General features: G+C 41.6%; 1 protein-coding gene across 1 annotated transcript in view; it reads left to right on the top strand.

Annotated features, from left to right (window-relative positions):
- Nucleotides 1-3734: 3734 nt before the first annotated feature.
- The window catches only part of LOC128643927 (pyruvate dehydrogenase protein X component, mitochondrial-like), a gene marked incomplete at its 3' end in the record, with an annotated part of 39997 nt that continues 16986 nt past the window's right edge, over nucleotides 3735-26745 (top strand). Inside the window, exons 1-2 of the mRNA XM_053696694.1 lie at nucleotides 3735-3939; nucleotides 4626-4773. Coding sequence (XP_053552669.1) covers nucleotides 3817-3939; nucleotides 4626-4773 — 271 coding nt within the window. The remainder of the gene's footprint in view (nucleotides 3940-4625; nucleotides 4774-26745) is intronic.

Below are 26745 nucleotides of genomic sequence, written 5' to 3'. Positions count from 1 at the left end.
CGTAAATTATGCTTACCTGATAATTTTCTTCAGATAGAAAGAGTCCACTGCTCCCCGCCCGTATTTTTTCTGTGGGGCGTCTGTTGTTTTTGTTCTTCTGGCATCTTTTCACCCTGATGTTTCTTCTACTGTTCCTTGTTCCTCGGCAGAATGCCTGGGGGATGAGGGAAGTGGGAGGAGTATTTAAGCTTTTGGCTAGGGTGTCTTTGCCTCCTCCTGGTGGCCAGATTCTAAATTCCCAAAAGTAATGAATGCAGCTGTGGACTCTTTCCATCTGAAGAAAAGAAAATGATCAGGTAAGCATAATTTAATTTTTTTTTATTTTATACCTCCCTTTCTTGTTACTCGTAACTTCCATGTCTTGGCTATTATAACCCATATGTAACAGCTTGTGGACTCTCGCCACCTATATTAAAGAAAACATAATTTATGTAAGAACTAACTTAATTAATTTTCTTTCATGGTGGCGAGAGTCCACAAGGCTCCACCCATTTGGGACTTATTTTTTATTTAAAGCACATCTTTTTTCCTACTCTTTATTGACTTTTACTCTTTTACATCTCACTACTTGGCTATTAATAAAACTAAGGTATATGTGAGGTGGGAGGGGTATAAATAGGCTTTGAGGTTTGGGAAACTTTGCCTCCTCCTTGTAGGAATGTATATACCATACGTAACCACTCGTTGACTCTCGCCATCATGAAAGATATTAATTTATCAGGTAAGTTCTTATTATTATGTTTTTGTGATGAGTTGTAGGCATTATAAAGTATTTAAGTAACTTTCATCATTAAAGCTACAATATAACCATACAAATTAAAGCAACAAATATGAATATAAATAAACGTAACAAATCAATTGCGATATTAACAGACCAATACACGCTGAGTCTCAACTAGTTTATAATAGTTTTATAAATTCATCCTAAACTTTCCATCGATATGAGTGGCTGGTTATGCTAATATCTCATATGTTGATTGGAGATGTGTAGTTGAGACTCAGTGTGTATTGGTCTTTTGATATCGCAATTGATTTGTTACGTTTATTTATATTCATATTTGTTGCTTTTATTTGTATGGTTATATTGTAGCTTTAATGATGAAAGTTACTGAATGTAAGCTATCAAACTGAAGTGAAGGAGGTGTGACAAAAGAAGTTTGCGTGATTGGAAAGCAAACACACACCTCAGTCACTCCCCCAATAAAAAGCAACAAATAAAAGATGAATAGTTACAAGTGATTGACGGTCCTGACGAGGCCCCTACCGCATAGCATTGTGGGGCGAAACGCGTGTCGACAGAATCATTCAAACAAATGCAGCAAGCGTGGGCACCTGTATCAACAAGCGGTGTTGCACAGTATCAAGTCCGGAAGCGATTTGGCGGAGGCGAGTAAAGTTCACCAAGTTTAACTTGTGTCTCACGGAACAAGAAGACAAGACAGAACGATTTGGGTGAGATTGGATGTCGGAGGCATGGTCCCGGTCCGCTGCTTATTATGCCTGAGGAGATGCCGTAATACCTGGACTTTGCTGCTATTGTTACAACAGCTAGGATAAGGTTGTATGTTTTGTTGCACATCAATTACCACTATGGATATGCAAGTTTCCAACAAGCTAATCTATCTACTGTGAATTAAGCTGAATTTGGAGGATGCTCTTACCTCGGTTTGTCAGCTGTTTAAAGTTACGCCATACTCAAGCGATAGTGATCACAATGGCTTAAAATTCTCTCAAAGTATACATTTTATAAAGAACAAGTCTTTTTATTAAGGACTGTCTATACTGCTTTGAGGACTGTTCCGGTCAGAATTAGGCTGGAAATCTTTGATTAACAGTTTTTCTAGTGTTGAATAATCCATCTGAATTGTTTAATAACAATGATAGCTGTTCTGTGGTTTCTTTTCCTTCTAGCACCTGTTTGTATTAGAACTAGGCTATCCACTTCAGTGTTTTATGCTGGTGTTGCATTAGTATGAACTAGCTTATTCCTATGAAATGTTGTTTTGTAATAAATCCATTGCATATTAATTTGACCGATACGTGTCTGTGTTTCATTGTTTGATACAATATATCAGCCTTATATCTACATATTAGATCAAGAAATAGTTCATTTTGAGTGCTGAAATCCCCTACTTTATTCATGGTATCTCATATAGCTCTACTGTGTATATATATATTTTCCTATTTGAAAAATGTTTGAATCTATATTATAATAAGGGGTCTGCACCAGGTTAAGGATCTGCCTAAGCGATCTTGACTAACTTGAATATCAGGAAAAATACCTATTACCTTTTTTTAAAGGTTTCTGAAAGTTTTTCTCCCAAATTTTTTTAACTTTATATATATATATATATATATATATATATATATATATATATATATATATATATATAATATATAATATATATATATATATATATATATATATATATGCAATAGAAGACAGCACTCACTGGTCTTGAAGGAAGCAAAAACCGCTTTAACTAAGTGACGTTTCAGGGACAGCTCCACTAAATCACTTAATTAAAGCTGTTTTTGCTTCTTTCAAGACCAGACCCTGGCAACGATACTTCTGTTTGTCAGAGTGTACCTACCTCTGCAAATATATATATATATATATTAGAATAGGTAAAGCACTCCTCATCCTGCTTTTCCTATTCTACAACATTGATATTTACTTTGAGGAGCACCACGGTGGTTGTAATTAGTAAAGTGTGCTGGGCTCATCTGCTTTGGTGTGTGTGTAATATAAATATATATGTATATATATATGTGTGTATGTGTATATATATATAATATATATATATATATATATATATATATGTGTGTGTATATATATATATAGATATAGATATAGATAGAGATCGAGATCTGTCTATAGCTCTGTGTGAGAAAGTGAATAGTTCTGTTTGAGACTGCCCCCAGTGTAAGGCTGTGTATAGTTCTGTGTGAGACTGCCTACTGCCCTCAATGTAAGACTGCCTTTAGCTCTGTGTCAGAATGCCTACTGCTCCCAGTGTTAGACTGTTTATAGCTCTGTTTCGAGACTGCATACTGCCCCAATGTAAGACTGCCTATAGCTCTGTGTGTGACTGCCCTCAATGTATGACTGCCTATAGCTCTGTGAGACTACCTACTGCCCTCAGTGTGAGACTGTGTATAGCTCTGTGTGAGACTTCTCTTTGTGAAATTGGCTACTGCCCTCAATTTGAGATGCCCTTCTACCACCAATGTGAGACTGGCTACAGCTCTCTGTGAGTCTGCCTTCTGCCCATAGTGGGAGATTGTGTATAGCGCTCTGTAATACTGCCTGCTGACCCAAGTGTGAGGCTGCTTACTGCCCCAGTGTGTGACTGCATACTGACCCAAGTGTGAGGCTGTGTATAGCTATGGATAAGACTGCCTATAGCTCTGTGCGAGACTGCTTATAGTTTGAGACTGCGTATAGCTCTGTGCGAAACTGTCTACTACTTCCAGTGTGAGACTGCCTGCTGCCCCCAGTGTGAGACTGCCTGCTGCCCCCAGTGTGAGACTGCCTGCTGCCCCCAGTGTGAGACTGCCTGCTGCCCCCAGTGTGAGACTGCCTGCTGCCCCCAGTGTGAGACTGCCTACTGCCCCCAGTGTGAGACTGCCTACTGCCCCCAGTGTGAGACTGCCTATAGCTCTGTGCAAAACTGCCTACTGCCCCCAGTGTGAGACTGCCTATAGCCCTGTGTGAGACTGACAGTTATCCTCAGTACTCATTAACTTTTTATTTCTGTTTGTAGAGATGCCCTCCGAGCTCTGGAACTAAAGAAAGAACCAGTAGTTGAGTCTATGCAGGCAACTACCACTCCCCAACCTGAGAAGATTCCTTCTGTGCCTCAGCCAACACCTGCCCCATCAACGTCTCGCCCTGCCATTCCTCCAATGTCCATACCTGGGAAGCCCCTTGCAACGGTAAAGTCTTATTGTGTGGGGATGTATGTGCACAACTACTAGTTACTATTAAATGAGAAAGGGAATTCGACAAAACAAGGCTTGTAGCTGAGCTTTAAACTTAGACCTTTTTTTTAGCGTTGGGAGATGTTTTTTGGTATCTAGTATGAGCATCAGTTTGCAGGGCCCCCTATATGCACCTTATTTTTTTATTTTTTTTTATCAGTCGCAGAATTGAGAGCCACAGATATTTATTTTTCGCTGGCTGCCCACCTCTCACATCTGCTTGTGTATTCATTATTCTCACAGCACCAGTCAACACAGTAGATTTGCATAATCAACAAATGCAAGATAACAAGACAGTGCTATAGCACTTAGTCTGAACTTAAAATGAGTAGCAGATTTATTTTTTTCTGACAATTTTAAGTTATGTCTATTTCCACTCCCCCTGTACTGTACCATGTGACAGCCATCAGCCAATCACAAATGCATACACTTACCATGTGACAGCCATCAGCCAATCACAAATGCATACACGCTTATTCTGTGAATTCTTGCACATGCTCAGTAGGAGCTGGTAACTCAAAAAGTTTAAATATAAAAAGACACTGCACATTTTCTTAATTGGAAAGTTGTTTAAAATTGCATGCTCTATCTGAATAATTAGTTTAATTTTGACTTGAGTGTCCCTTTAAATCTCCTTCCAGGGCACATTTTCTGAAATACCAACCAGCAACATTCGAAAGGTTATTGCCAAGAGGTTAACGGAATCAAAATCTACCATTCCTCACTCCTATGCCAGCACGGACTGTGACCTTGGAGCTGTGCTCAAACTTCGAAAGGAGCTGGCGAAAGGTCAGTGAGCAAACTGAGTGAGCGTGACCACAGGCAGCAGCCTGTTAGGGCTCTGGTATAAATAAGTTGTTAAAGTAGCAACATTGCTCACCACAGAATAGCTGTTTGAATCACTAAACGGCATGCTGCTTTGTGGGAATGTCATGCTTATTGTGTTATGATGCTAATTGCTTTGGAAAGAGGTTGGTTAATCATACCCGGGAGGGATCAGAGCACTCTACTCGAAGGGCAGACATACATATTTATTTGTCGCATGCCCAGTATTTTAAGATGATTCTGTTAAAAGCCATCAGATTAGGAAAAAATAGGTTAGTCATTTTTTTGCCAGCTGTAATCCCGTGTGCTGTTCTATTTGCTCAGACTGTGCTGCTAATGGAGGGTTTAGCCACTGACAGACTGTCATGTCCTAACTGTGCAAAACTCAAATGATCGGACGTCTGGGGCAGATCACCTCATAGGAAGTGCATATTGTCCACCCTGTTTAAAGTCATTGCACCCCTGCAAATAAAAGCTTGTTCCACAATCCAAATGGCTTATTTGCTGCCTAAAGTTGCAGATCACTTGGAATCAGTGTGTCGCATATCACTACAATACCTACCTACTGGGTATTAGAAACCTGCAAGCATTTTCGCCGTTATCTTCTGGCCTTTTGATATTATAGATTACTTTCTATGGACTAGAGTATGACAAACCCCTTTGTGGAGTCTCACCTTTTAAAATTGTACTTGTCCTTTGTCATTATGTCTTTTTCCTGAGCAGGAACAGCTAATGCAGCACGTAACTTTTCTATAGAAAAATTAGTAAATAGAAAGCCGGGAGATACAACATAAAAATATACAGGTAGCCCTCAGTTTACGCCGGGGTTAGGTTCCAGGAGGAATGGTTGTAAATCGAAACCGTTGTAAATTGAAACTCTGTTTATATTGTAAGTCAATGGGAAGTGAGGGAGTTAGGATCCAGGCCCCTCTCAAAATTGTCATAAGTAACATCTAATACATTATTTTTAAAGCTTTGAAATGAAGACTTTAAATCCTAAAAAGCATTATAAACCTAATAATATAGATTGTATCATCATCAAACTAAGTTTAATGAGCAAAATTATTTGCTAACAGCACCTAATAAAATAATTACACAACAGACTGCATCATTATCAAACTAAGTTTAATGAACAAAAACATTTTTTTACTTGCATTTTTCTGCAATCAGTTCTCTGCATTGTTATGTTAGATAATATTGGGTCTACAACTATTCTATGCATTTCAATCTGCAGTGATTAATACGCAGTTAGGCAACCTCACCTCAATCGGATGGACAGGAAGATAATAGGGAAGTGGCTGCACGATAGCTATTGTCTTTTCTGTGTACACAGATCAATTTCAGACCAGTTAAGTTAACTTTGCTGCAAAACAAGTGGACAGCTCCACCTACTGGCTATTTCAATTAGTGCACGACTGAAAAAAAAGGTTGTTATTCTGAAATGGCGCAAATTGAAAATGATTTCTTATAAAAGGCAAATTCCTGAGTGATACACAGGGAGAGGGATTTAAAACTAGTACCATAAGCACTACTCTTGCACAGATAAACACTGCAGCTCAGAAATCTCTGTCTTGTGTATGGAAAAGCTCCGATTTAAATGTGAAAAATATTCACTTTACATGAGAAAAGGTTACTTTAAAGTTATTTAGTTTAATTTTGAAACAGGATGTGCATGTTTGTGCACAGTTGGTTCTTGACATAGAAGCTCACTGGCTGTGTTGGGATGTTAACACGCTCCACAAGAGGCTGTTTTTCACCGCCAAATTTTTTTTTTTATGCATTTCGAAATGCTGACTTTAGATGCAACAAAAAAAATAGCACTAAAGTCCTTTCCGTGTATCAGCTGTTTATCCTCTGAGCTATTTGTGATATACCATTTCTTTCACAAATCCAGAGGCTTCTATAGTTCACATTCAGAAGTTGCTGTATTCTACAGAGGATTAGTGAGTGATACGTTATTAGCAAATTCCTCTTTAAATGTTAACCTATTGCCTGCTGTGTGATCTGCACCGGGGGGCATTATTTGTGTCTGAAGTATACAAAACAGGTCTGACTTTGGGCTTCACAGTAGGCCGCGGCTTCAGTCAGACATCTGCTGAATAAGGATAATTGTTTTACAAGCAGAGCATTAATCTTTTCTGCTCTAAGACACAATTAGCTGTAGTTTTTTTTAATTTTTTTATTTGGCACTCACTTGCTAAACAAATTCCAAATATGGCATCAGGCAGCGGCATTTGGTTCTTGTCGGCGCTTAATATATCGGTGTCAAAGTGCAACATACAAAGGTCTGTGCAAATCCAGATCATTGTGTTGCAGTTTCACAAAAAAATATCCAGTGCCGAAAAGAAATGAATACAGCTGCCTGCTGCCATATTCAGCATTCGTTTAGCAAGTGAGTGCCAAATTCAGAAAGCTCTATCCTGAGCAGGGAAACAGGACATGGCGTCTAAAAAAGACCCTTAAATATCATATTATGGAATTAACCCTTTACAAACTATTCACAGGCAGTAGGGAAAGCTATAAACTGAGAAGTAATAGAATAAGGATTTTCCAATCTGACAGCTTAATAAAATCCTCTATTGCTGTCGGTACTTATGACTTATCTTGTTCACGCTTGTCTGTTTAGTACTGCAATAAGCTTCATTTCTAGTGCCTGGTCTGATCTCTTATAGGACATTTATCTATTATTATTATTATTTCATACAGGTGGGGAGAGTCTGCAATCCATTACTCCTGAGAATTACTCTTCCCTGCCACTAGGAGGAGGCAAAGATTCCCAAACCCCAAGAGCTCTATATAACCACTCCCACCTCACTGGTAAATCAATCTTCTCTTTGCCTCTGCTGTCGGATGGTGAAGAATGAAGATGTGCGTTTTGTTCTTCAGTGAGGAAGTTCTCAGACTTGAGTTAAGGCCCATTTCCCCTCAGAGTGCAGTGTTTGTTAGAGAGTTATAAATGGAGTAGCTAGTCTTTTGTTACCTCATGGGAAATTAGTCGCAAGCCTTCCACGGTTGTAGCTGGGACCTGTCCTTTGCCTCCTTCTGTTGGGTCATCAATATACCTGTATTCCATATCCTCTGCTTATATCTTTTAGCACTGATTTGACTTTCTACTGGTTTTACCATTAGATCTTCTGGTAAGTAGTGTTTTTATTTTTCTTCATAAATGAAGAGTCCACAGCTGCATTCATTACTTTTGGGATTTCAGAACCTGGCCACCAGGAGGAGGCAAAGACACCTCAGCCAAAGGCTTAAATACCTCCCCCACTTTCCTCATCCCCCAGTTATTCTTTGCCTTTCGTCCCAAAAGGTTGATAGAGAAGTGTCAGAAGTTTTCAATGGTCTCTAATGGAGGGTAGTACTCTTCGAGATGGGACTGGAGTTTTAAGTAGTCCTGTCAGGCTCTCAGGGAGAGCATGCGTGAATATTAGAGTCCAGAGATGCAGGGAGAGTCTTTCTGTGAAACCATCCCGACTCATATTAGCAGCTCAACAAGCAATCAGCGTTGACGAGTTTCACTGCCTGCTTTTTTCTCTCAAGTCCATGGCAGAAGCGACGCTACCATCTGTTACACTTGAAAGGCCGTGTTACTGTTCCATAGCGTAGATTCCAGTAAGATCGTTTCATTTTTCTTTCATCATGAATGTATTGTAATTACAACTGTTTATCCGAGGGGGGCTACAACCTTTTGGGGATAATTTTTACATAGGGTCTCAGTGAGGCTCCTTTTTTCGGAATCAAGGGTTAATATCTCCTGAGGGGGGTTATTAAACAAGGGGGTTTATAATCATGTTTATGTGATTCTGTCTGCTACTGTGTAGTGTTGCTTTGGCTCATGACTATTTTGGAACATAACGGCCTATGTCTAGTGACGCGGCTTTTACAGTCGGGCGTGCTTTTGCATGGACTGCGCGGTTTACCTTGTGGCCAGCCGTAGCCACATTTTGGCTCTTCATTTCCGCATTCCTGACCGTGTGGCGACAGAGAAATCCTGGTCTGCTGGTGTATGGTTCCCTGGGGGTGGTGAGTGCCCCAGCCATTGGTGGTTTAAGGTGCCATTTAGATTTTTCTTATTGGTCCATTTTTTATTCAATGTCCCAGTTATGTAGGATTCTGATTTTTTGGAGACGGATGTCTCTGATTCAGACTCTACTTCTTGCAAAGAATATGAATTGGCCTGGGTGTACATGCCCATCATTTATGTTCCGAATGCCTTTTCAGAGTGCTCTGTTCCTCGGGATCAGGGAATCAGGTGTCCACTGAGCCATATGCCTCTGGGGATTCTATTTCCCACAAGGCGAGTTCCCTACCACCAACTCTTACTACGCATGCAGGTAACCCAAATGCTACTTATCCTTCTATGGAGTGTGGCCTGTTTCCACCGGAGGTTATAACATGGTTCCGCATGGCCATATCTATGGCGCTGGCGCATCTGCACCTCCCTGGAGTGTGCTTACGATATTGTCTGAGTTCCGTCAACCGGGTCTCGCCAGGCATGGGATTGCCTGGTCCAGTTCAGCCCTCCAGGGGAGCGATTGCCCCTGAGGCCACAGGGGGTCAACCTTCGGGGCCGGTGTTTTCTTTTGTCCCGGCGGAGGTATGTTGCACCTTTCGTTATAGACTGGCGCCTTCGTGTTCTACTGAGGCACGTTTTGGCGTTGCTGGAGGACTCTTAATGTGTCTGGGGATTCTGCATCTTAATCTTCGACTCGCTTGCTTGCATAGACATAAGGGGATGAAGTAATCTTTTTATAGTCTCGGACCCCTGTTGGGCTGGTCCTGCGGGTCTGTCCGCTCTTCCTGAGCGATAACCTACGAGTTGCCTTATCTTTTATTTTAATGGTGAGGATGATTTTTATTTGGTCTAAAGCTCATGTTGTTGTGTGATGTTTCCTTCGGGAACCTTCTTATCTGGAATTGATACTCACGATTTTGTGGTCGCACTGTTTACTTTGAGGATGTACTAGTCTTCTGTTGTGTCTGACTCTTCTTTATCCCTCCATCTTGGGGGACTCTGTGGCCTTGACAGTGCTGGGACCCTTGGTTTCAAGCTGGTCCTGACTGGGTACAAATCCTTCTGTTTTTGAGGCCTAGTTCAGACACGTGGTGCCTTTTTATGTCCGGTTGGTCCGGTAATGGCGCCTAGTAATCACAATATGATTTGTGTTGTTTACTTGTTATTTTACAAGCTTCAACTAGCATCCTGATGGTCCATGTTTGCTTAGGGGCATGGGGGATTGGTTCAGTCCTCATTCGCCTTTAAATCTAGTGGGCCGGGACTCTGTTGAGATCCGCAACGACATGCTCAGTCTTTTCCGATTTTTCCGGGAACTATAGTGTTACTTCCCATTGTGGGTTGGAGGCTTTGAGGATTTAGGTCTTTCATACCGCCGTTCTTACGGTTTTGCCTTTCATGGTCTCTTTTTGGAAGTGTCCTTTTAGGACTTGTTCCTTTTTAGAGGCTCTCTTCATTCGGGTCGAGACTTTCTGGACTTCGTACGGTTTTTCTGGCAGCTTTGGTTGCTTAATTAGGAAGTGAAGACCGTGAGGCTCTGTCTTCCTTCAGGAGTTAGTCGTCTCCATATCAGGGGCGATTGCTTAGGGGATGTTTTCTGCCTGGGTTTAGGATGCTTTGCATTATTTTCCTTTGGGTGTGGTCCTCTGGAACGTTAATCTGAAAGGATTATGGAGACTAGCCTTTCTTTTCTACGCTCTTTCGGGTGACTCTGTTCTTATTCTCATTTCCCTTTGTGCTGCCCTTTGGGGCCTTTGGATTCTAGAGAAATTGTGTTACTTTGTCACGGCCTAGCACCTTGTTGGGGGGGGGTGTTAACCTCCGGCCAAGGGTGTTCTCTTCCCTTTGGGCGGGGGAATTACGAGTGAGACCTGTACCCGTTCTCCGGGTTCCCCGGTTATCATTCTCTGTCAGGTCTGATTGCTTCAGATGGGGTATCTTGCATTCCCTGGGTGGTTGTTCGTTCTAGGACAATTCTGGGTCCTGGGTTCTTGTCTTGGATCCTTCTTGGATGTCTGGAGACTTATGATCTGGTGGACTGGTTCGGGGCGACCCAGTTTTTTCAGGGACCCTATGTTGCGACATAGGGGCTAGCTCATTGGGCTTGCAAGCCGGAAGGCCAGAGTTCACATCCACCTTCGGGTATTGGTTATACATTTTAAGGCCTGACTTGTCCTTCGGACGGAGTGTGCTCCTCTTCATGGGGAGTTTTTTTTCTCTGTTGGGTCAACAGTGCTGTCTGGATGATTTTTTCATTTGGTCCGTGTTTTGATCATACTATGACTTCATGTCTTGTGGAAATGTTCGCTGTTCTTATCTGTGCCCTTCCCTTTTGAGGGGATAATTTGTCTTCCTTATGAGCTAGGGTTTCCTCTCTCTGGGGGGTCATTGTCCTGCCCTGTGTGTAGGAAGTTGGATCAGGTGTCTTATTTCTGTAAGGGGCAGTATATGCTGCTCTGTGGGCTCTGTTCCCCTCTTGGAAATTGATCTCTCTACGTAGAGACTGTCTAAGAGAGTTGTGACAGGTCTTCCTATGGATCTATGGCACTTTTCTCTGTTCCATGTCCTAGGGGGTTCTCCTTGGGAGTGCCTTATTTAGGAGGAGCAGAATTGGGTTGGCACCCAAGCTCTGTTGGGGTGGGTGAGTCCCCCTTTTTTCATTCCATTCCCTGGGGGCTTGTGGTTGGGGTCTTTCTGTCCCCCCTGTCAATCAGACATGTCTGTCGCTTGGGCTGTCCGGTTTTGAAGCAGGATCTGAGATCTGTTGCTCTGCTATTTCGTCCTCTGAGCATTCAAGGTAGGTAAGCCTCTTTGAGGTTTCTCCTTTCTCCGCGTTCAAGAATTGTGGGAAGTTCTGGCGGCTCTTAGATAACCTGCAACGTTATCCGCTGGTTAGTGGATACTTAGCAATCTGAAGGATCCTATCTTCAGCTGCTTTCTACTTGCCCTGCAAGTATTTAAGTTTCAGAGTCATTTTTAGATGACTGCAGCGTGCATTATTTTTGCTTTAGGTGTTGTTCGACAGACCTATCTGAGCTTGCTGCACAAGGTTTTGTTTCTGAATATTTCGGTATTCTGAGCTACCTTTTTGCAACTTGGGGATCTTCGTCTTCAGTTGCTTTCAAGAGTGCGGTTTCACTGTGTTAGGGGAAGATCCTCTCTCTGTCTCATGGTTTCTGTATTTCTGGGGTCTGGGCGTTGCCTCCCCTTGTTTCTATGAGACTGGTTGGGTCTCTGTTAGCCTGACCCGGTTTCTCAGGTTTTTTGCTCTGTTTGTGTGCCCTTTTTTAGTTGTTTTTTTTTTTATTAAGTTCCTTATGCTTAGCTAGCTCAGCATACTAATTCACTGTGGCTACTCTGCACGGTAGCAAACCAAGGGTTGCAAGTTCGATGTACAGCGAAGTCTACTCAGACTTTTCTCCTTTCGAGGTTGATAAAATGAGCAGCGCCTTGAGTCCCTTAAGGGGGATTAGCCGCGCTTTACAAGTACAATCATATTTTCTTTGTGGAAGAATATGGTAGTTTGTTCCCTTTTTTTAGTAAGGGGTGTGTTGTTTGGTGACCTACTTCTGTACGACAGTGTCTCTTGGAGGCTGTTGACTCAGTCGAGTCTAGTTCCTGCGGTCTCTAGCAAGGCTTGTGGACTATCTGTGGGTCAGTGTCCTTGAACCTTTTACTTTTTTACAGAGTTGTTCTCAGCTTCAGACGAAGTGGGATTTTGTTGGGTAGGGGTTTTCAGGCCTGCTGCCCTCAGAGTGGGCCGTCTCTTGTACCCTCCCGTTTTTGCATTCAGTGTCCTCTCTAGCTTGGGTATTGTTTTCCCAAAAGTAATGAATGCAGCTGTGGACTCTTTCCATTTATGAAGAAAAACTTAAACTATTCTTACCTGATTTTCTTTTCTTCAGATGGAAAGAGTCCACAGCTCTCCCGTATTTTTTCTGTGGGGCGTCTTATTTTTGTTCTTCTGGCACCTTTTCACTCTGATATTTCTTCTACTGTTCCTTGTTCCCTCAACAGAATGACTGGGGGATGAGGGAAGTGGGGAGGTATTTAAGCCTTTGGCTGGGGTGTCTTTGCCTCCTCTGGTGGCCAGGTTCTGAATTCCCAAAAGTAATGAATGCAGCTGTGGACTCTTTCCATCTGAAGAAAAGAAAATTATCAGGTAAGCATAATTTGTTATTTGGCTCTCTATAAGCCTTTTGGGTAATTTATAACTTAGAACAGAATCTTTTTTGTTTTCCCCACGCCTCTGGTCTGCGCATGTGGAGTTAGTGCAAGTAAGCCCTCAGGATTGAGCACATCTGGTTTTTCGCACATTTAGGACTCTCTTGTTTTTCCTATGTGCCAGGTTTCGGGTCTGCGAACATCTGATCAACACACATAAGCCCTCAGGACTGCGCACATCGTGTTTTTTGCACACTTTTCTCTTTATATGCCATGGGGTTTCACACACATGATGTGGAGTTTTTGTACCCCTTCTATGTTATTGTTTAGGATTAGCATGCCTTGTCTAGTAAAAATTTAAGGAGCCACTTTGGAGGGGGTACATTTTTTTGTTTTGTTTTTCCCTTTCTTCAAGAGCTGTTTTTTGGGGTTATAACTATATATATTTGCATTTTCTACTTTTGTAGTTTGCCGCTATAATGGAGTTTTCTTGATTCTGTCCCTAACTCTTCATTAGAAGCTGGGCCCTCTATGAACACACTCTTACCACTGTTAAATGAGTTTGTTGTTGTAAACAGGATGAGGTATCTCTTCCAGCATATTTATGTAATATATGCCTTATTGTTTTAGTGCACTCAGACCAATATAATGCTGCTCTTGCTTCTAAGGGTATTACTGCTACTTCTGTTTGTTTTTTTACATTGAAGTACAACTGCTTTTGCTCCTGGTGTCAAGGACTTCATCCGTTGGCAGTGTAAAAGATCAGTTCTAATTTTGCCTTCTACTAGTTTTAAACCTCCTGAGGCTAAGGTTACTGTTAATATTTGACATGAGTCCTCAGAAGAAGAGGTTTTCTCTGATGATCAGGGGTCTTACTCTGATCATGAACCAGAATCCATCCTCTTTTTAGTATAAAGTTGAACATTTTAATTTTCTTTTAAAGGAATATTTGCTTACATTGGCGTTAAAGATCCTAAGGTAGCTGAGGGTAAGTCTACTAATCTTTTAGATGTTATCATTAACCCTTTGGTTAAAAACCCTCAGCATTTTCCTGTCCCTGATGCTCTCTCTGAGATAGTTTCATGAGAATTGTCTAAGCCAGGCAATCGTTTTTAATCCTTATGCAAGGTTTAAGAAAATGGATCTTTGTAAGGGGGGGGGGGGAATGGGGCCATTTCTACTGTCTAAGCATACTACTATTCCACTGGAAGATAGTGCTTCTTTTAAAGACCCTTTAGATAGATCATTTTTGCAAGTAGCTTATTTATTTAGAGCAGCTATTTCAATTGCTGATATGCTGCTGCTTCTTCTATTTGGTTAAATAGTCTCTATGCTAGTGAAAAAAAATTCTTAACTTTTGAGGTTGCTTAAATCTGCTAATTTATTAATTTGTGGTGCTGTATTTAACATCATAAAGATTAATGCTAAGACTATGTCTTTGGCAGTTCTTTTCAGAAAAGCTTCATGACTAAAATCATTGTCTGCTGATATGAAGTTGAGTTCTGATTTAGATTTCATTATTTCTACTGCTTTATTTCATGTAATTGGCAAGAGTCCATGAGCTAGTGACGTATGGGATATATAATCCTACCAGGAGGGGCAAAGTTTCCCAATCCTCAAAATGTCTTCAAATACCCACCTCATCACACCCAAAATTCAGTTTTACAAACTTTGCCTCCCTATGGAGGTAGTGAAGTAAGCTTGTGCTTGATTTTCTTCTGTGATATGCGCTTCTCAGCATTTTGACGCCCGATTCCTCTGAGTACAGTGTTTGTCAGAGAGATGTGAAGAGAGTATCACCTATTGATTCTATGGTTTTCCTCACGGGAAATCTTTTCAAAGGTTCTCTGTTATCGGTCGTAGAGATTCATCTACTACCTCCCTTTTCAGATCGACGATATACTCTCATATTACATTACCTCTACTGATACTGTTTCAGTACTGGTTTGGCTATCTACTATATGTGGATGGGTGTCTTTCGATAAGTATGTTTTCATTGCTTAAGTAACTCTCAGCTATGGTTTGGCACTGTATGTTTTAATATAAAGTTTGAAATACATGTATTGTACTTCTATTTGCCATGAGTCAGGTTTATGTATATTTCCTTTTTTTCAAAATTGGGAAACATATTTAGGAAGTTATTTTTTCTTACCTGGGGTATAGTCTTTTCTTCAAATTGACTGCTTTCTCATTAATTTTCACAGGCAAAATTAGGCTCCTGAGGTCGCAAAGTGCTGATATTTATTGCGTCATTCTTAGCGCGCGAAGGTACAGTTGGTGATGCAAATTCGTCATTTCAGGCGTCTTAATTGATGCCAGGTTTCCTTGTACAAGGTTATGTCTGCCATGACGCGAGTTGCGTCATTTCCGGATGTTGTTAGCGCCACAAAATTTCATTTTGCTTTGTGCGTCATACTTGGCACCAAATAATTTAATTATTTAAACCCCACTTCCTATATGCCTCTTGCCTTTTTTATGCTTAGAGGGCTATGCTGTTTGCATTTTTTTCCCCATTCCTGAAACTGCCATATAAGGAAATTGATAATTTTGCTTTATATGTTGTCTCAATCTGATCCTGTCTCAGAAACCACTGTTGGAACCCTGCTGCCTGATAACAGTTCTACCAAAGCTAAGTGTATCTGTTGTAAGTTAGCGGAGATTATATCTCCAGCTGTAGTAATGATAAGCTTTTACATGCAGAGAATGTATCCATCAATAATAGTACAATTCCTGTTGTTCCTTCAACATCTAATGTAAGATTTTATTACTGATGCGATTCAGAAGGCTTTGTCTGCTATTCCGCCTTCTAATAAATGTAAAAGGTCTTTTAAAACTTCTCATAAGGTTGATGAAATTTCAAATGACCGACAACATACTGAATTATCCTCCTCTGATGAGGATCTATCTGGTTCAGAAGATCCTACCTCAGATATTGACACTGACAAATCTACTTGTCTCTTTAAGATGGAGTATATTCGTTCCTTATTAAAAGAGGTGTTTTACTTTGGATATTGAGGAAACTAGTTCTCTTGATATTAAAACTAGTAAACGTTTAAATTCTGTTTATAAACCTCCTGTGGTTACTCCAGAGGTTTTTCCAGTTCCTGATGCTATTTCTGATATGATTTCAAAGGAATGGAATAGGCCTGGTACTTCTTTTATTCCTTCTTCTAGGCTTAAAAAGTTGTATCCTTGGGGCTATTTCTACTCTTGCCAAACGTACAACTATTCCTATGGAAGATAGTACTTATTTTAAGGACCCTTTAGATAGGAAACTTAAATTTTATCTAAGGATAGCTTATTTATTTTCTGGCTACATTCTTAGGCCTGCTATATCCATGGCTGATGTTGCAGCTGCATCAACTTTTGGTTGGAAAGCTTAGAGCAACAGGAAACAGATTCTGATTTCTCTAGCATTGTCCGCTTGCTTCAACATGCTAATCATTTTATCTGCAATGCTATTTTTGATATTAAATCTGTCTTTAGCTATTTTAGCTAGAAGAGCTTTGTGGCTGAAATATTGGAATGCTGACATGGTATCCAAGTCTAGATTACTATCTCTGTCTTTCCAAGGTAACAATTTATTTGGTTCTCAGTTGGATTCAATTATTTCAACTGTCTCTGGGGGGAAGGGAGTTTTTTACCTCAGGATAAAAGATCTAAGTGTAAATCTAAAGCTTCTAATCGTTTTCGTTCTTTTCAACAGAATAAGGAACAGAAAACCAATCCTTCCCCCAAAGAATCTGGTTCCAATTGGAAACCTTCAAGTTTTAAGAAACCAAAGCCAGCCCCCAAGTCCGCATGAAGGTGCAGCCCTCATTCCAGCTCAACTGGCAGATTAGTATTTTTTTTTCAAAATATTTGGGCAGATTCTGTCCAAAATCAATGGTTTCAGAGTATTGTCTCTCAAGAGTATTGGATAGGATTCAGAGTAAGACCTCCTGTGAGAAGATTTTTTCTCTCACACGTTCCAGCAAATCCAGTGAAGGCTCAGGCTTTTCTGAAGTGTGTTTCAGATCTAGAGCTTTCAGGGGTAATCATACCGGTTCCGTTTCAGGAACAGGGTCTGGGGTTTTATTCAAATCTATTCATTGTCCAAAAGAAAGAAAATTCATTCAGGCCAGTTCTGGATCTGAAAATTTGGAATCGTTTTGTAAGAGTGCCAACTTTCAAAATGGTGACTATAAGGAATATTCTGCCTTTTGTTCAGTAAGGTCATTATATGTCTACGATAGACTTAGTCTATCGGTTTCCGAGATTCTCTTTTCTAGAAAAGCATTACCGATTTGTTGCTCTTCCTTTTGGCCTAGCGACTGCTCCAAGAATTTTTTCAAAGGTTCTCGGTGCCCTACTCTTTGTAATCAGAGAACAGGATATTGCGGTGTTTCCTTATTTGGACAATATCTTGGTACTAGCTCAGTCTTTACATTCTGCTGAATCTCACACGAATCAACTAGTATTCTTTCTTCAAAGACATGGTTGGAGGATCTATTTACCAAAAGTTCTTTGATTCCTCAGACAAGGGTCACCTTTTTAGGTTTCCAGATAGATTCAGTGTCCATGACTCTGTCTCTAACAGACAAGAGATGAATAAAATTGGTTTCAGTTTGTCGAAACCTTTAGTCTCAATCATTCCCTCCAGTGGCTATGTGCATGAAAGTTTTAGGTCTCATGACTGCAGCATCGGACTCGATCCCCTTTGCTCGGTTTCATATGAGACCTCTTCAGCTTTGTATGCTGAATCAATGGTGTAGGGATTATACAAGGATATCACAATTAATATCCTTAAATCCCAATGTTCGACTCTCTTTGACTTGGTGTTTAGATCACCATCGTATAGTTTTAGGGGGCTCTTTTGTTCGTCCAAACTGAGTTGTAATCACAACAGATGCAAGTCTTTCAGGTTGGGGAGTGGTCTGGGGATCTCTGACAGCATAAGGGGTTTGGAAATCTCAAAAGGCGAGGTTACCAATCAATATTTTAGAACTCTGTGCTATTTTCAGGGCTCTTCAGGTTTGGCCTTTGTTGAAGTGAGAACCATTCATTTGTTTTCAGACAGACACTATCACAACTGTGGCATATGTCAATCATCAGGGTGGTTCCCTAGCTATGAAAGAAGTATCTTGGATACTTTCTTGGGCGGAATCCAGCTCTTGTCTAATTTCTGCGGTACATATCCCAGGTATAGACAATTGGGAAGCAGATTATCTCAGCCATCAGACTTTACATCCGGGGGAGTGGTCTCGCCATCCAGATGTGTTTTTTAAGATTGTTCAGATGTGGGGTTTTCCAGAAATAGATCTGATGGCTTCCCATCTAAACAAGAAACTTCCCAGGTACTTGTCCAGGTCCAGGGATCCTCAGGCGGAGTCCCGCCTCTAGTTCTTCTTCCAAGAGTGATCTCCAAGATCATCATGGAACAATCATTTCTGTTTCTGGTAACTCCAGCATGGCCTCACAGGTTCTGGTATGCAGATCTTGTCTGGATGTCCAGTTGCCAACCTTGGCCACTTCCTTTAAGATCAGACCTTCTGTCTCGAGAACCATTTTTCCATCAGGATCTCAAATCGTTAAATTTGAAGGTATGGAAATCGAACGCTTAGTGCTTAGTCATAGAGATTTCTCTCACTCAGTGATTGATACTATGTTACAGGCTCGTAAATCTGTTTCTAGGAAGATTTATTATCGAGTTTGGAAGACTTAAATTTCATTGTTTTCTTCTCATAAATTCTCCTGGCATTCTTTTAGAATTTCTAGAATTTTACAGTTTCTTCTGGATGGCTTAGATAAAGGTTTGTCTACAAGTTCCTTGAAGGGAAAAATCTCTGCTCTTTCTGTTTTATTTCATAGAAAGATTGCTAAGCTTCCTGATATTCACTGTTTCAAGCCTGTCATTAAATCAATCTCTCCTCCTTGCAGTCTTAATTTGGTTTTGAAGGCTTTACAGGTTCCTCCTTTTGAGCCTATGCATTCTTTGGATATTAAACTACTTTCTTGGAAGTTTTTTTATGCTTTTTACTCCTTTTTCTATCACCCCACTACTTGGCTATTCGTTAAATTGAATTGTGGGTGTGGTGAGGGGTGTATTTGTAGGCATTTTGAGGTTTGGGAAACTTTGCCCCTTCTGGTAGGATTGTATATCCCATATGTCACTAGCTCATGGACTCTTGCCAATATGAAAGAAATTAATTTACCAGGTAAGTTCTTACATAAATTATGTTTTTCTTCCTCAGGACAAAAAGTCCAGGGGTAAATCTAAGGCTTCTAACCATTTTCATTCCTTTTGTCAGAACAGGGAACACAAATCTGATTTTTCCTCTCAAAGCAAGGTCCGTCTGGAAGCTAAGTTCATATTGGAACAGGCCTAAACTGTCTAAGAAATCTACTACTTCCAAGTCTGCATGAAGGTACGGCCCATGATCTAGAGGCTCTGGTAGGGGGCAGGCTGTGCCTTTTTCAGGAAGCCTAGTTTCTTTCTGTTACAGATCCCTTGGGTCTAAATATAGTGTCTCAGGGTTACCGGGTTGGTTTTAGAACAAGGCCTCCCAGAGGAAGGTTTATTCTGTCCAATGTTCCAAAGATCCGTTTGAAGGCACAAGCCTTTTTTAAATTTAGTTTTGGATCTAGAAACTATGGGAGTGATTGTTCCTGTTTCATTATTGGAACAAGGGATGCGATTTTTTTTTTTATTCAAATCTTTTAATTGTTCCAAAGAAGGAAGTAACTTTCAGACCAGTTTTGAATATGAAAGCTCTGAACAAGTTTGTCAGAGTTCCTAATTTCAAAATGGAAACTATTTAGATGATTCTGTCTCTTGTTCAGGAAAGTCAGTTTATGTCCACTAAAGATTTAAAGGATGCTTACCTTCATGTTCCCATTCATTAGTTTCTGAGGTGTGCATTTCTAGACAGGTATTTTCAGTTTGTTGCTCTACCATTTGGTCTGGATACACCTCAGAGAATTTTCACAAAGGTTTTGGGTAACCGACTGTCGGTGATCAGAACTCAGGGTATTGTGGTATTTCCCTACATGGACGATATATTAGTTCAAGCTCCATTTAGCTGAATCTCACACTAACAGACTGTTATTTCATCAACAGCATTGTTGGAAGATCAATTTTCCAAAGGGTTCCTCAGACACAAGTTACTTTTCATGAGGTACAAATAGATTGTTTCCATGAATTCCATGACTTTTTTACCAGCTCAGAGAAGGTTGAAGCTGGTTCCACCCTGTCAAAACCTTCGGTCTCTCTTTTCCCTCAGTTGCTTTTTGTATGATTGTTGGATTAGATGCTTTTCCGTTTGCTGGTTTTCACACATTGCCTCTTTAGCTTTGTATGCTTCGAGAGATCTTTCTAAATCACAAAACAGATCAATCCCTGTCAGAACGTGCCTGGAATCAATCCTGGAACTTCCAGTCTATGGACATTGGCTTATTCCCTTGAGCTACTGGAGGTCTCTGGTTCTTTGTGAGGATGATTGAATCCTACTGCCAGCACTGGTTGGCACTCTAGCTCCACCTGCCTGCCAGCTGCAGGCAATTACCTAATCTACAGCCTATAAAAGGCTGCTTCCTGCCAGTGCCCGTGTATAGGACTAGATTTGTTCCTGGGTGTGCTATTATTTTTCTCTTATAATGTTGCTGACCTCTGCTGTTTGCTGCCTGCCCTTTGACCTTTTGGACTGCCTTCTGACTATTCTCTTGCATGCTGATTTGGAACTGATTTCTCCTACATTGGTGTGTCCGGTCCACGGCTTCATCCTTACTTGTGGGATATTCTCTTCCCCTACAGGAAATGGCAAAGAGAGCACACAGCAAAGCTGTCCATATAGCCCCCCCTCTGGCTCCGCCCCCCAGTCATTCTCTTTGCCGCTCTGAACAAGTAGCATCTCCACGGGGATGGTAAAGAGTATGTGGTGTGTGTTGTAGTTTTATTTCTTCTATCAAGAGTTTGTTATTTTAAAATAGTGCCAGTTTGTACTATTTACTCTACAACAGAAAGTGATGAAGAGTTCTGTTAAAAGAGGAGTATGATTTTAGCACCAGTAACTAAAATCCATTGCTGTTCCCACGCAGGACTGTTGAAACAAGAGAACTTCAGTTGGGGGGAACAGTTTGCAGACTTATCTGCTCCAGGTATGACCAGTCTCTTTTCTAACAAGACATAGTAATGCTAGAAGACTGTCATTTTTCCCTTATGGGATCGGTAAGCCATTTTCTTAGACTCAGTAACAGAATTAAGGCTTATAAATTGGGCTCTATGCTGGTTGACACTATTGTGGGCTAAATCGATTTGTTTATATCATATTTATATGACATTTGGAGTGTTTTGTGAACTTTGAAACACTTTTGGGAACGTTTAATTACGCCTGGCAGTTGTTTAGACGCCTAATCTAGTCAGAAAGGCCCCTTCACTCTGGTATGCAGAGGGAGGAGGCCTCATTTTCGCGCCTTAGTTGCGCAGTTACTTCTAAAGTCAGTGCATGCAGCTTCATGTGAGAGGGTCCTGTGGCTGAGAAACTGACTCAGGAAGGCTTATTTCTGTGGTGAATAACCCCTAAGGAAGGTAAAAGCCGCAGCAAAGTCTGTGGCAGGGACTGTAGTGTGTTTAAACCGGCAAATTGAACTATTAGCTCCGGTTTAAGGGTTTAGAGACTTGAAATTTGGTGTGCAATACTTTCAAAGCATTAAGACACTGGGGTAAATTTTATAAAGATCGGATATTTCCTTGATAGTTTTTCGAACATACAGAAATAAAGTGTGCTCTTTTTATTATTTAAAGAGACAGTAACGGTTTTGTTTAAAATCGTTTTTATTACATTAATAGCCTGCCTAAATCTGTCTAACATGTCTGTACATTCAGATAGCATATGTTCTGTGTGTATGGAAGCCAAGGTGGTTCCCCCTTTAAATGTATGTGCAAATTGTGCCATGGCGTCCAAACAAAGTAAGGACAGTACTGTCACATTTAATAAGGTTGCCTAAGATGATTCTTCAAATGAAGGTAGTGGGGATAGCTCATCATCCTCTCCTTCTGTATCAACACCAGTTTTGCCCGCGTTTTGCTTGTTACTATGCAGCAATTAACAGCAGTAATGGATAATTCTATAGCAAATCTTTTATCCAAACTGCCAGCATTTCCCAGAAAGCGTGATTGCTCAGTTTTAAATACAGAGGATGAGCAAGTTGGCGCTGATGATAATTTATCTGTTATACCCTAACATCAATCTGAGTTGGCAGTGAGGGAGGATCTGTCTGATGGAGAAATTTCTGATTCAGGAAAAATTTCTCAGCAGGCAGAACCTGATATTGTGGCATTTAAATTTAAGCTAGAACATCTCCGCGCCCTGCTTAAGGAGGTGCTAGCTACTCTTGATGATTGTGTTTCTTTGGTGATTCCAGAGAAGTTGTGCAAAATGGACACATTCTTAGAGGTCCCAGTGCACGCTGATGCTTTTCCGATACCCAAGAGGGTGGCGGACATAGTGACTAAGGAGTGGGAGAAGCCAGGTGTCCCCTTTGTTCCACCTCCTATATTTAAGAAAATGTTCCCCATTGTCGACCCCAGAAGGGACGCATGGCAAACAGTCCCTAAGGTAGAGGGGGCAGTTTCAACGTTAGCCAAGCGCACAACTATTCCTATTGAGGACAGTTGAGCTTTCAAAGATCCTATGGATAAAAAATTGGAAGGATTGCTTAAAAAGATTTGTTCAGCAAGGTTTCTTTCTTCAACCAATTTCGTGCATTATTCCTGTCACCACGGCGGCGTCTTTTTGGTTCGAGGAACTAGAAAATTCGCTCCAAAAGGAGACTCCATATGATGAAGTCATGGACAGAATTCACGCACTAAAGTTGGCTAATTCCTTTATTTTGGATGCCGCTTTTCAATTGGCAAAATTAGCGGCGAAAAATTCAGGTTTTGCAATAGTGGCGCGCAGGGCGCTTTGGCTAAAATCTTGGTCGGCGGATGTGTCGTCCAAAACAAAATTGCTTAATATTCCTTTCAAAGGTAAGACCCTTTTCGGGCCAGAATTGAAGGAGATTATTTCCGACATCACTGGGGAAAGGGCCATGCCATCCCACAGGATAGGCCTTTCAAGGCTAAGAACAAATCTAATTTTCGTTCCTTTCGCAATTTCAGGAACGACCGGCTCCTAACTCTGCAGCCTCTTGACAAGAGGGTAACGCTTCCCAGCCTAAACCAGCATGGAAACCATTGCAAGGCTGGAACAAGGGTAAACAGGCCAAGAAGCCTGCTGCTGCTACCAAGACAGCCTGAAGGGGTAGCCCCCGATCCGGGACCGGATCTAGTAGGGGGCAGACTTTCTCTCTTTGCTCAGGCTTGGGCAAGAGATGTTCCGGATCCCTGGGCACTAGAAATAGTCTCTCAGGGGTATCTTCTAGAGTTCAAGGAACTTCCTCCAAGGGGAAGGTTCCACATGTCTCGCTTATCTTCAGACCAGATAAAGAGACAGGCATTCTTACATTGCGTAGGAGACCTATTAAAGATGGAGTGATACACCCAGTTCCAACAGCGGAACAAGGTCTGGGTTTTTACTCAAACCTGTTTGTAGTTCCCAAAAAAGAGGGAACTTTCAGGCCAATTCTGGATTTAAAAATTCTAAACAAATTCCTCAGAGTTCCATCATTCAAACTAGAAACCATTCAGACGATTTTACCAACAATCCAGGAGGGTCAATATATGACTACCGTGGACTTAAAGGATGCGTACCTGCATATTCCTATCCACAAAGATCATCATCAGTTCCTGAGGTTCGCCTTTCTGGACAAACATTACCAGTTCGTGGCTCTTCCATTCGGTTTAGCCACTGCTCCCAGAATTTTCACAAAGGTGCTAGGGTCCCTTCTAGCGGTTCTAAGGCCGAGGGCATTGCTGTAACACCTTACCTAGACGACATTCTAATCCAAGCGTCGTCCCTTTCCAAAGCAAGGGCTCATACAGACATTGTTTTAGCCTTTCTCAGGTCTCACGGGTGGAAGGTGAACATAGAAAAGAGTTCCCTGTCCCCATCCACAAGGGTTCCTTTTCTGGGAACAATAATAGATTCTGTAGAAATGAAGATTTTTCTGACAGAGGTCAGAAAGTTAAAGCTTCTAAACGCTTGTCAAGTTCTTCAATCTATTCCTCAGCCTTCCATTGCTCAGTGCATGGAGGTAATAGGATTAATGGTTGCAGCAATGGATGTATTTCCTTTTGCTCAAATTCATCTAAGACCATTGCAACTGTGCATACTCAAACAGTGGAATTGGGATTATGCAGACTTGTCTCCCCAGATTCAAGTAGACCAGGTAACCAGAGACTCACTCCGCTGGTGGTTGACTCAGGATCACCTGTCTCAGGGAATGAGTTTCCGCAGACCAGAGTGGGTCATTGTCACGACCGACGCCAGTCTCTTAGGCTGGGGCGCGGTCTGGGACTCCCTGAAAGCTCAGGATCTATGGTCTCGGGAAGAGTCTCTTCTCCCGATAAACATTTTGGAACTGAGAGCGATATTCAATGCACTCCTGGCTTGGCCTCAACTAGCGAAGGCCAGATTCATAAGATTTCAGTCGGACAACATGACGACTGTAGCGTACATCAATCATCAGGGGGGAACAAAGAGTTCCTTGGCGATGAGAGAGGTATCCAAGATTATCAAATGGGCGGAGGATCACTCCTGCCATCTATCTGCAATTTACATCCCAGGAGTAGACAACTGGAAGGCGGATTATTTGAGTCGTCAGACTTTCCATCCGGGGGAGTGGGAACTCCACCTGGAGGTCTTTGCGCAGTTAACTCAACTATGGGGCATTCCAGATATGGATCTGATGGCGTCTCGTCAGAACTCCAAGGTTCCTCGCTACGGTTCCAGATCCAGGGATCCCAAGGCGACACTAGTGGATGCATTGGTGGCGCCTTGGTCGTTCAATCTAGCTTATGTGTTTCCACCGTTCCCTCTCCTTCCCAGGCTTGTAGCCAGGATCAAACAGGAGAAGGCCTCGGTGATTCTAATAGCTCCTGCATGGCCACGCAGGACTTGGTATGCAGACCTGGTGAATATGTCATCGGCTCCACCATGGAAGCTACCTTTGAGGCAGGATCTTCTAGTACAAGGTCCATTCGAACATCCAAATCTAGTCTCTCTGCAACTGACTGCTTGGAAATTGAACGCTTGATTTTATCTAAGCGTTGGGTTTCAGATTCGGTTATAGATACTCTGGTTCAAGCCAGAAAACCGGTGACTAGGAAAATTTACCATAAGATATGGCAAAAATATATCTGTTGGTGCGAATCCAAGGGATACTCTTGGAGTAAACTTAAAATTCCAAGGATACTTTCCTTTCTCCAAGAGGGTTTGGATAAAGGTTTGTCAGCTAGTTCTCTAAAAGGACAGATATCTGCTCTGTCTGTTTTGTTGCACAAACGTCTGGCAGCAGTGCCAGATGTACAGGCATTTGTACAGGCGTTGGTCAGAATCAAGCCTGTCTACAGACCTATGACTCCTCCATGGAGTCTAAACTTAGTTCTTTCAGTTCTTCAAGGGGTTCCGTTTGAACCTTTCATAGATATTAAGTTACTATCTTGGAAAAACCTGTTTTTGGTTGCTATTTCTTCTGCTAGAAGAGTTTCTGAATTGTCTGCTTTGCAGTGTACTTCACCCTATCTAGTATTCCATACAGATAAGGTAGTTTTACGTACCAAGCCTGGTTTTCTTCCAAAAGTGGTTTCCAACAGGAATATTAACCAGGAAATAGTTGTTCCTTCTCTGTGTCCGAATCCAGTTTCGAAGAAGGAACGTCTGTTACACAACCTAGATGTGGTCCGTGCTTTAAAATTCTATTTAGAAGCAACAAAGGATTTCAGACAGACATCATCCTTGTTTGCCGTTTATTCTGGTAAGAGGAGAGGGCAGAAAGCTACTGCTACCTCTCTTTCCTTTTGCCTGAAAAGCATCATCCGATTGGCTTATGAGACTGCCGGACGGCAGCCTCCTGAACGAATTACAGCTCACTCTACTAGAGCTGTGGCTTCCACATGGGCCTTCAAGAACGAGGCTTCTGTTGATCAGATCTGTAAAGCAGCGACTTGGTCTTCTCTGCATACTTTTGCCAAATTTTACAAATTCGATACTTATGCTTCTTCGGAGGCTGTTTTTGGGAGAAAGGTTTTGCAAGCTGAGGTGCCTTCCGTTTAGGTAACCTGACTTGTTCCCTCCCTTCATCCGTGTCCTAAAGCTTTGGTATTGCTTCCCACAAGTAAGGATGAAGCCGTGGACCGGACACACCAATGTAGGAGAAAACAGAATTTATGTTTACCTGATAAATTTCTTTCTCCTACGGTGTGTCCGGTCCACGGCCCGCCTGGCTTTTAGTCAGGTTTAAAATTTTTATTTCTGTACACTACAGTCACCACGGCACCCTATAGTTTCTCCTTTTTCTCCTAACCGTCGGTCGAATGACTGGGGGCGGAGCCAGATGGGGGGGCTATATGGACAGCTTTGCTGTGTGCTCTCTTTGCCATTTCCTGTAGGGGAAGAGAATATCCCACAAGTAAGGATGAAGCCGTGGACTGGACACACCGTAGGAGAAAGAAATTTATCAGGTAAACATAAATTCTGTTTTTGTCTCCCTGGATTCTGACCTTGTCCTGTTCCAGACTCCTCTCCTGTTTTGGTGCCTTATTGCCCAGCTGGTTTCTGACATACTGCCTGTCTGACGACTCACCCTGTTTACTTGCAAGTATCCTTGGCTTTCTA

The sequence above is a fragment of the Bombina bombina genome, unplaced genomic scaffold (genome assembly GCF_027579735.1).
Source record: "Bombina bombina isolate aBomBom1 unplaced genomic scaffold, aBomBom1.pri scaffold_1809, whole genome shotgun sequence".
NCBI classification, from domain to species: Eukaryota; Metazoa; Chordata; class Amphibia; order Anura; family Bombinatoridae; genus Bombina; species Bombina bombina.
Note: the sequence above shows the minus strand (reverse complement) of the source record. Positions and strands in the feature narration are given on the sequence as shown.